General features: G+C 38.4%; 1 protein-coding gene across 1 annotated transcript in view; it reads left to right on the forward strand.

Moving 5' to 3' along the window:
• The window catches only part of IMMP2L (inner mitochondrial membrane peptidase subunit 2), a 914520-nt gene extending 903479 nt beyond the window's left edge, over positions 1–11041 (forward strand). Inside the window, exon 7 of the mRNA XM_061165351.1 lies at positions 10393–11041. Coding sequence (XP_061021334.1) covers positions 10393–10530 — 138 coding nt within the window. The 3' untranslated portion in view covers positions 10531–11041. The remainder of the gene's footprint in view (positions 1–10392) is intronic.
• The last annotated feature ends 347 nt before the right edge of the window (positions 11042–11388 follow it).

Consider the following 11388-nt stretch of genomic DNA (forward strand, 5'->3'; position numbering starts at 1 on the left):
CTGTGGATGTTTCTCTTAAATTAGGGAATTTCCTTGATGCCCAGATCAGAAAATGTAGCATTTCCAGATTGAAGCCTTCCTCCTTAATGAACATTCACTCATTCAACAAATATTTGTTGCTGACAAGTAGTTCCTAATCTTGTACAAAACACTGCTCTTTTCAGAAAACCTTTTTGTCAAATAACCCTGGGAGTTCTGTGCTTCATCTCATTTCCTGTTTCTCTCCTGACCCTGGTTCTAGCTCTGAACATCTTTTTTAAAGGAGTTGCATGACCAGTCATCTTTCTTTCTTTCTTAGTTTCTTCTCTGTGTTTCCCCTCTGCCCTACCTGCTAGGGCAGCTCAACTGGTAAAGAATCCGCCTGCGGTGCAGGAGACCCCGCTTGCATTCCTGGGTCAGAAAGACCCACTGGGGAAGTGATAGGCTACCCACTGCATTATTCTGGCCTGGAGAGTTCCATGAACTGTATAGTTAATGGGGTTGCAAAGAATCCGGACACAACTGAGTGACTTTCACTTTCTTTCTGCTCCATCTCTAGACTTATGTGCTTATGTTAGTCCTTGGTCAGCAATGACCAGTACAAAGTAATTGATTTTATTTTTATTATTTTATCACCACACTCATAGCTTGTTCCTGCAAGCTCTTACTTCAAGGGAGGGTGTCCTCAAGCCAAAAGCTGGAAGAGTGTTCTGTAAACTGTGGTCCTGTGAAAAGGGGTGAAAGGAACCAGAGTAACACACCTGTGCCCCTGGCACTTGAATCAGAAGCAGGGCCCATGAAGGCTGTGTCTATCAGATGCCAAAATAACTTCTCAGTGGAGCCAAGTCAATCAAAGACAGTCAGTTCACTGTAATTTTAGTCCATGTGGTTTCTTGGCATCTTGTGGACCAAACAAACCAATTGACTGATAACACTGATCACTTTCCAACCAGTAATCCCAGTGTTTCCCAGAGAAGGGATTGCTAAAGAAGGAGCAGGACTATACAGCAGATGTTTATAATGATCCCCTGGATACAAAATAAAGTAAGACTTTGGATCTAAAAGATAAGAATTTAAGCTTTACCTAACATTTGCTTTTATAGAGTATTAACACTAATATATGTATAAATTATTTTGATATAATTTTATATTTACATATTATATGGATAATTTAAAATATGTGAATACAAGTATTTTTGCTGGTGGGGTACACAGTCAAACTTGTGTGTTTGTTATTCTAGATCCTTGATTCCCCATCTTTAGGCAACAGAGTTTTGTAAAGGCTCCTTAATACATGTAAATGGACCTATTTTCTCATTCAGTAGATACTAAAAATACAATAATCTGCTAAGGGTTTATAATGTTTTATTTAATATAGTTTTAGTACTCTGTTTTAAGGTACTGTAAAAGTGAATTCCTCTAGCCTAAGAATATTGTGAATCTATTGGAGGAGACACATCTACACAGGGTCACAAAAGAGCAAAGAGACAGGAGCATCGGGTACCAATAAAATATTAGGTTGGTCGGTCAGAGTATTTAAGATATTGAAAAAAATTGTGTATGCATAAACTCTCTCTCTCTCTCTCCTTAATAACAAATTTTTTTTTTTCCTTTTTCTCATCCTCCTTTGTTCCCCTATTTTGGGTGAATATTGGGATATCTCAGGAACTGGCTTCCAGGAATGTTTCTCTTATTTATGTCTGTATTGGTTTGGTAGGGCTGCCATAACAAAATACCACATACTGCAGGGCTTAAGCAACAAATTTTCTCATAGTTCTGGAGCCTAGACGTCCAAGATCATAGTGTTGGTGAGTCTGGTTGCTTCCAAGGCCTCTCTCATTGGCATGCAGGTGGCTATCCTTCTGCTATGTCCCCACATGGTCTTTCCTTTGTCCACATGCAACTCTGTTATCTCTTTGTGTGTCTTAATCTGCTTTTCTTACAAGCATACCATCAGATCGGGTTAGGGCCAAGGCCCTATCTCCAAATACAGTCACATTCTGAGGTGTTTGGGGTTAGAGCTTCAATATATGAATTTGGGGGAACACAATTCAGTGCATAATGTGCATTTCTTTTTGATATCAGTCCCACAGGAAAGTATGTGGGACTCAGCAATATCAAGAAGAAGTATGATTAGGGTGACCATACCTTGATTTGTCCAGGAAGGTCCTGAACAAATTTTTATCCTGACTTAATTTAAAAAGTGCCCCCACTGACTGTCAGAAGTCTCTCATTTGTGTGATAAATTATATTGTAATCCTGTTATAGAGTTCTCAGAGCCAGAGGGCATGTATTAGAGCTTCAGCTCCAAAATCTGTGTGGTTGAACCTAGGTGTCCTCAACTATGAAGTAGAGACAATAGTAGTACCTGCGTCAGGGTTATTGAGAGAATTAAATGAGTCAGTATGTATAATTCGTTCAGGACTCTGCCCTGAGTGTAGTCAGCACTGTGTGTGTGATCCTGAGTAAGCACAGAGGAGATGTTTGTCAGGATGACTGTATTTGTCAGGTGTAATGGTTAATTTTGTGTGTCAACTTGGCTGGGCCCAAGTTTGGTCAAACATCCTTCTGGATGTTTCTATGAGAGTCGTTTTGGATGTGATTTACATTTAGATGGTGGACTTTGAAAGCAGGTTGGATAAGTCACACTCACATATTGGAGATCAGTCAGTTGAAGGCCTGAAGAGAACAAGGGCTGACATTCCCTCAACCAGGAAAGAATTTACCAGCAGATTACCTTTGAACTTAAACTTCAACTCTTTCCTGAGTCCCTAGCATACTGGTCTTCTGCATCAGATTTTGGATTCACCAACCTCCTTAACTGTGTGAGCTAATTTCTTAATTCTGTTTCTATATATGCACACATCTTATTGGTTGTTTCTTCTGTAGGACCACCCCTAACACAGTATGTGTGGACACCAAAGCTATACCTGAAAAGAACTTATAATTTTTAAAAGTTTAATTTATTTCTGGATTTTTATGCCCTTTTAAATTCACTGTGTTCTTTGCATGTCTATGTACATACCAATAAAAAAGATCAAATGACAAGATAGCTAAGAGAGTGACTAGGCACTTTCTATATTAATCACAGTCTTTAAAAAACACTTATATTCTGCATTCACATATCATGTTTTAAAATGATACTGACATTATCCATCTGTGGGAATTTTCACCATTATTTATAATTATGATGATGAATCATTTTTTTCAGGAAGTGAGGGTAGTATCTTTAATAAATGGAATAAAATTATAATAGGTTTTGGTAAAATGAATGATTAAAAAAAAACTGAATCACTATGTTAAAACTGAGCTCCAAAACTAGGAAATCAGGCAAATATGTTGGCAAGAGTTCAGCCAAGTTAAAAGACTGGCAGATCAAACCTTAGGGAAAAAGTTAAACAAGTTGGAAAAGCAAATAAAGGCTTGAGGAACAACCGAGCAGCAGCTATCAAATCTAAAAAGGGTTACTGTGAAGGGGATGGAGACCAGCTGTTCTCTAGCTTAGCTGAGCCCAGACAAGAACAAAAATAGATAAGAACGGCAGTGTGGCAGACCATTTAGAGCTAGGCTTCTGCAGTTGAGTTGGTTAGGTTTACCTTTTCTTGGTGTGAAGCCAGAAATCTGGAAAACCCAGATCTAGATTTCTCGTGGGGTTAATCAGGATTGCCTGGGTGTGGGGTAGAGCTTTTGTAAAAACTACAGGCTCCATTTCTATGAAATGATAGGAAGTGGTTTCCAGGATGTGCTGTTAAGAATGAAAGTACCATCAAAGGGAATATGCATAATAGTAGCTACCTTCAGTATGAGAGATAGGGAAATAATGTATATGTGTGTGTGTGTGTATAAATGTATAGACATAATATATATAGACATAATAAATATGTACACATAAAAATATATATATAGATACACACAGATAGATAAAAACTGATAAATATATGTATTTGGTTTTCTTTACTGGAAAAGAAGGATAAACCAGAAATTGATGAATATAGTTATCCTACTAGAGAGGTAAGATAACAGATACTGGAATTTCTCTGTGTGCATTTTTGTTAGTTTATTCGTTTCTTATTACCGCTGTAATAGATCACAAGACTAGTGGCTTAAGACGACATGAGTGTATAACTTTACAGTTCTGGAGGTCAGAAGTCCAAAATGGGTCTCACTGGGCTAAAATTCAAGTGTCAGCAGGGCTGGCTTCATTCTGGAAGCTCTAGGGGATAATTTGTTTCCTTGCCAGCTTGCAGAGTCCACCTGAATTCCTTGGCTCATGGCCCTCTTCTACATCTGCATCTTCAAATCTCTCTCTGAATCTGACCCTTCTACCTAGCTGGTCTACATTTAAGATCTTTGTGATTACATGTGTCCATGGGCTCATATAGGATAGTCTTCTTATCCTCAGATCTGCTTAGTAACCTTAATTCCCATTTTGTCCTGAGATAGTCCATATTCACCATGTCTGGGGGACCGGTATGTGCACGTCTTTGGAGGTGTGTGTGGGGGCATTATTCTGCATACCATACCTTATGAACCATTTAAATGTTTATTCAAAAATAAAACTGAATCAAAAAGGATAACAAAAGCGAACTCTAAAATTGAATACAAATAGAAACAAAAGGGCTTAACCATATGTCAAAAGGAAACATAACTGTATTGGGAAGGAAACAGACTAGATTCAAGTTTTTTTGAACACAGGACTTTGCCAATATACTGGAATTATTTTAAAGACTGAAATACTTGCAAAGAAATCTCGATTTTTACTGAATAAAGTTGTTGTTGGTATTAGTTATAGTGAACTCAAAACTACCTTTTTGTATGTATTGTAGGGTAGTATAAATGTTGTTATGGGGAGACAGAGCATTCACTATAGAATAAGGGAGACAGAAATTTGAAATGCAGGACAGTGAGAAGGATGCCTGTGGTATGGGGCTTTTTATGTCCATCCCCTGAAATGGCATAGATTGACACCACCAGGAGCAAGCAGCACATCTACTACCTTGGTTTCTAACCAGCATTCATTGGTAAGAGAAATCAAAGCCTCCTTAAAGAGATGTCTAATTTCAGATGGAACAGGTTTAAAGTACAAGAGCGGACTTCCCTGATGCCCAGTGGTTAAGAATCTGCCTTGCAATGCAGGAGACATGGGTTCAATCCCTGGTCAGGGAACTAAGATACCACATGTCCTGGAGCAACTAAGCCCACCTGCTGCAATTACTGAAGCACACACATTGCAATCAAGATCCAGCACAGTCAAATAAATAATATATAAACAATAAAATAGAGTTTTAAAAACTAAAGTACAATCAAAAAAGCAAGAGAGTTCCAGAAAAACATCTATTTCTGCTTTATTGACTATGCCAAAGCCTTTGACTGTGTGGATCACAATAAACTGTGGAAAATTCTGAAAGAGATGGGAATACCAGACCAACTGACCTGACTCTTGAGAAACCTGTATGCAGGTCAGGAAGCAACAGTTAGAACTGGACATGGAACAACAGATTGGTTCCAAATAGGGAAAGGTGTACATCAAGGCTGTATATTGTCACCCTGCTTATTTTACTTATATGCAGAGTACATCATGAGAAACGCTGGGCTGCATGAAGCACAAGCTGGAATCAAGATTGTCAGGAAAAATATCAATAACCTAAGATATGCAGATGACACCACTCTTACAGCAGAAAGTGAAGAGGAACTAAAGAGCCTCTTGATGAAAGTAAAAGAGGGGAATGAAAAAGTTGGCTTAAAGTTCAACATTCAGAAAACAAAGATCATGGTATCCAGTCCCATCACTTCATGGCAAACAGATGGGGAAGCAGTGGAAACAGTGGCTTACTTTATTTTTGGGGGCTCCAAAATCACTGCAGATGGTGATTGCAGCCATGAAATTAAAAGATGCTTACAGCTTGGAAGTAAAGTTATGACCAACCTAGACAGCATATTAAAATGCAGAGACATTACTTTGTCAACAAAGGTCCGTCTAGTCAAGGCTATGGTTTTTCCAGTAGTTATGTATGGATGTGAGAGTTGGACTATAAAGAAAGCTGAATGCTGAAGAATTGATGCTTTTGAACTGTGGTGTTGGAGAAGACTCTTGAGAGTCCCTTGGACTGCAAGGAGATCCAACCAGTCCATCCTAAAGGAGATCAGTCCTGGGTGTTCATTGGAAGGACTGATGCTGAAGCTGAAACTCCAACATCAAACTCCAACATTTGGCCACCTGAGGCAAAGAGCTGACTCATTTGAAAAGACCCTGATGCTGGGAAAGATTGAAGGCAGGAGGAGAAGGGGATGACAGAGGATGAGATGGTTAGATAGCATCACTGACTCAAGGGACATGAGTCTGGGTAAACTCTGGGAGTTGGTGATGGACAGCGAGGCCTGCCATGCTGCGGTTCATGGGGTCGCAAAGAGTCAGACACGATTGAGTGACTGAACTGAACTGAAAGCCAATAATACCTAGTGGGACCAAAACGTTAGGATGTGCTTAAAGATTCATGGAGACATGTCCAAAAATTAACAACTTTCACTGGCCCAATGTAGAATATTTGAGTATCAAACAAACCAAAACATAGTAAGATTTTGAATTAAAAAGGAATTTTTTATGTTAAAATATAGGCATTTAAGGTTGGGAGGGACAGAACTTTTTAAGAGAAAATGGAAACGAATAAATATAAACGAAATAAATTTGGAAAGCCACTTTTCTGTAATCATGAATGTAATAATTGTTTCAGGCAGGATAATGGATGTTAAATTTTAGATGGTTTCTAAATCCTCTTCCTTCAGAGAGCAGTGAGATTATATTATTATTAATTACAAAAGGAAAATTATTAATTTACAATAGAGAAACATGATCAATATCACCTTAAATGATCAAACAATAATGAGGTGAACCAATATTTGTGCCTCCTGATGTGATAAAATGGGAAGGATTATTGTTGTTTAGTCGCTAAGTCGTGTCCAGCTCTTTGTGACCCCATGGACTGCAGTCCACCAGGCTCCTCTGTCCGTGGGATTTCTCAGGCAAGAATAGTAGAGTGGGTTGCTGTTTCCTTCTCCAGGAGATCTTCCTGACTCAGGGATTGAACCTGCATCTCCTGCATTGGCAGGCAGATTCTTGACTACTGAGAGACCTGGGAAACCCCCAAAGATAGTAAGATTTTGAATTTAAAAAGGAATCTCTTATGTTAAAATATAAGCATTTGAGACTGGCAGGGACAGCACTTTTTAAAGGAAGAATGGAAACTAGTAAATGTGAAAGAAATAAAAAAATTGGAAAACCATTCTTTTATAATCCTCCATGTAGTAATTGTTGCAGGCAGCCCAATCAGCAGCTGCTGAAATTATTTTAGATGCTTTAGAAACCATTTTCCTTCAGAGAGCAGTGAGATATGTTATTAACATACAGGGTATTTACATGTTTCAAAATATCATCCCCTCAGTTACTTTTTAGTTACCAAAAAAAAAAAAAAAAAGACTGATTTACAATATGATTTACAATAGAGAAACCTGATCAACATCACCTTAATCAAATGATCAAACTTCACATGACAGCAATGGGATGAACTAATATTTTGTGCCTCCTGATGTGATAAAATGGGATGGGTACAATACCAGTTATATGATATTCTTGCCAAGAACACTTCATTTGACTCTAATCAGGAGGGGGAAAACTGGGCAATTATAGATGTAGGACCTCAAGATTAACCCAAATGTAAATTGAAGTATCACAGGGACAATCGTGATTCAATTTGTGATCCTCAATTAAGAATTTTAAAAATAGAAGAGCTTTAAAAGACATTATTTGGACAGTTAAAATTGTATATGGGCTGTATATTGAATAATTTTATATCAATATTAAATACCTTGCATATAAAGTGTTCCTGTAGGGAAGAGTCTTCTTAGGATGTCTATGTTGAAGAATTTGGGGATAAATTCAGCATGGTGACAACTTCAAGTGATTCAGTGAAAAGTATGTGTACAAATACATATACATACATAATGAGAGGGGAAGGAAGGCAGCAAAATGTAAATAACTGATAAGTTTTGGTGACTAGAACGGTTTTTTTACACAAAATTTTCTAATTTTCTGTAGGTTTGATTTTTAAAGTAGCAACTTGAAGAAAAATTCCTTTATTGGGCCCATGGGCTTCTTATTTCCCTTTGGGCTGATTTTGTTTATATTTCAAGTTGTTGTGAATGTTTTCTTTTTTCTTAATGTTTGTGGTTATCTCTTTGGAAATGTCTCCCTTGACTTTCACATCTAAATTTCTGGGCAATGTGATTCTTCAAATGCATATAAACAGAACTTTAATGAAAGCAACGTTGTATGTCAATCTCTATGGAGCTCCAATTTATAAGAAAAACATTTGAAAATAAAATGGACACATAGTTACCTGGTTTAGTGATGATACTCAATATGAGTATGCTTTATAATTTTCTACATCCCTTAAAATATTACTTGATAGCTGATTCCCACTAGCTGTTTTACACGTGGTGGTGTATATATGTCAATCCTAATCTCCTAATTCCATCCACCCTCACCTTCCCTGTGTCCAGATGTCCATTCTCTATATTTGCATCTCATCCCTGCCCTGAAAATAGGTTCATCTATACCATTTTTCTAGATTCCACATACATGCATTAATATATGATAATTGTTTTCCTCTTTCTGACTTTACTCTGTATGACAGACCCTAGGTTCATCCATATCTCTTCAACAAATGACACAGTTTTTTCCTTTCTATGGCTGAGTAATATTCCATTGTAGATGGGGAATGTGGGAGGGGGGCCAAGAGGAGGAGATATAAATATACATATAGCTGATTCACTTCCTTGCATAGCAGAAACTAACACAAAATTGTAAAGCAATTATACTCCAATACTTGACGGCTTCCCTGGTGGCTCAGGTGGTAAAGAATCTGCCTGCAATGCAGGAGACCTGGCTTTGATCCCTGGGTCAGGAAAATTCCATGGAGAAGGGCATGACAACCCACTCCAGGATTCTTGCCTAGGAAATCCCATGGACAGAGTGGCCTGCTGGGCTACAGTCCATGGGATTGCAAAGAGTTGGATGTGACTGAGCAACGAACACTTTGGCTTTGATTTTTGATAATACCAACAAAGGATACAGATTTCCACGCCCTCCATCAGACCTATGAAGGGTAATCTCTGAGCGTAGGGCCTAGCTCTGCATTTTCATCAGGTTTCCCACAGTCTTTTGAGCACTGAAGTTCATGTCCCTGATACATCTTTAAGGGTCTCCTCCTTCTCAGGACTCAGTCTTACAACCTCTAGGGAAAGCTCCCTTCCCTTATCTCCTCTTCCACCCTGGTACATCCTTTTACCATCTGCAGTGATCTTCATAGATTTTCCTCCACTTATGATGGGGTTATGCCCTGAGAAGCCATTGAAGGTTAAAAACATTTTAGGTAAAAAGACTGCACTTAATTCATCTAACCTATCTTAAACGTGCTCAGAACATTAAACATTAGCCTACAGTGGGAAAAGTTACCTAACAAAAAGCCTATGTTGTAATAAAGTACTATCTTATACAAGGTATTGAATACTGTACTGAAAGTGAAAAACAGAATGATTGTAAGTATATCGGTTGTTTACCCTTGTGATTGTTTGGCCCAAAGCCACTGCCCAGCATTACAAGAGAGTATCAGTATCATATTGTATATTGCTAGCCTGGGAAAAAATCAAAATTGGAAGTATTGTTTCTACTGAACACATCTCATTTTCACACCGTCATAAAGTCAAAAAATCCTGAGTCAAACCATCATCAGTTGAGGACCACATACTGGATTTTCCCCTTGTTTCCCACCTTCTCCGTGAGCACTGAATTCACATTGGTCCATGTACTCTGTGGAAGCACCTTACCCAGTCTCACACCTAACTCCTGCTACTCATCCAGTAGGTGGGACAGTATTTCTTTTTTAAACAAAATATAGATTTTTTTAAAGGTATCTCTGCTCCCCACCCCCCCACCCCCCCCACCCCCCCGCCGCCCCACTCAAATGCCTCTCTGAGATACTGGGAGCTCTGGCAGAAACTCTGAGAATGTAAACCAGATTCATACTCACTGGGGTTTGCAGCCTCTAAAGCAGGACTCTTAAGCCCTAAAGCCAGCCTCCATGGCTTGGTGGCTATGTGACTTAAGGGAATGGCAGCCTACTCCAGTATTCTCTTATGCAAAAAAGGGGATAATATCAGTACCTACCTCAAAAGGTTGTATTAAAGGTATTTACATATGTAAAGAACCTAGAAAAATCCCAGTAAGTGTTTATTCTCTTAATCATCATCTTTCCATGGACTATCAGACCTGGATCAAATTCTGCTTTCAAAATGTTAATGATGAGCCTATATAAAAGAATATCTTTCTTGCTTTCTTTGTGTCTCTCTTGAGTTCAGGTTTCCCTAGGACTCCTGCATGCCCATGCTACACATATCCTGTGGCCTCCAGAGCGCTGGCAGAAATTAGAGTCTGTTCTTCCTCCAGAGCGCTCGCCGGTTCAGAGTGAAGAGGACTGCCTTCAAGGATCCCCCTAAGCTGCTGCCACGGGGAGGCACCGCGGCCACCAGTCCCCGAAGTGGGGTGAAGAACAGCACTGAAAAGGGCAAAGCTTCTTGCAAGAAATATTTCTATCTCATTAAGATGATCTGTATTATTAGAGTTTTAAAAATATTAAACAGTATTAAATGACACCTGATTTTATGTTAAATTGTAATACCGTGTTTAATGTCCCCAAAATGCAGACTTTTAGAAATATGAAAATTTTATTCCCAAATGTCTCAAGGGGGATACATTTTGGGTTTTTATGCATACATGTTCTATTCATTGTTAGATTTTGATTTGGGAGCTTTCTGCTGGAAGAATGTGAAAACTAATATTTGATGAAAGTAGATAACTATTCATTTACTCTTAAGACGGAGCATGAAGAAACATTATACACATAGTGATAGGAATAACATTGTAATTGACAGTATCTACAATGCAGTGACTGCCAGTTAGGAAGAACAGCAAACTATGATGCAAAAATAAAACATTGATTTGTTCAGGTACTGTTTTGGGTGTTTATCATTAAACTGGTAATAGTCCATTAATAAGGAATATATTCTTTCTTTTGGGAAATAAAGAATTAAAATATTGGGGAACCAGGTCTCTCAGTACTTTTACACAACCAAATCTTTCTTCCTGGCTCTCTTTTAATCCAAAATCTCTTAGTAATCTCATGCCTATTCACACTGATGAGTAAACCTATCTTTCAGTATTTGGCCACTATTTGGTAAAATGTTCTGAGTGAAATGGAAAAATCACTTCAACCAAGTCTGATTTTTTTTTTTCCCTCCTAGTGATTTTTCAGTGCTCCTGTCTATAGTTCTGAAATCACCTACTAAACAGGGGGG

This window comes from Dama dama, chromosome 18 (assembly GCF_033118175.1).
Source record: "Dama dama isolate Ldn47 chromosome 18, ASM3311817v1, whole genome shotgun sequence".
NCBI lineage: Eukaryota > Metazoa > Chordata > Mammalia > Artiodactyla > Cervidae > Dama > Dama dama.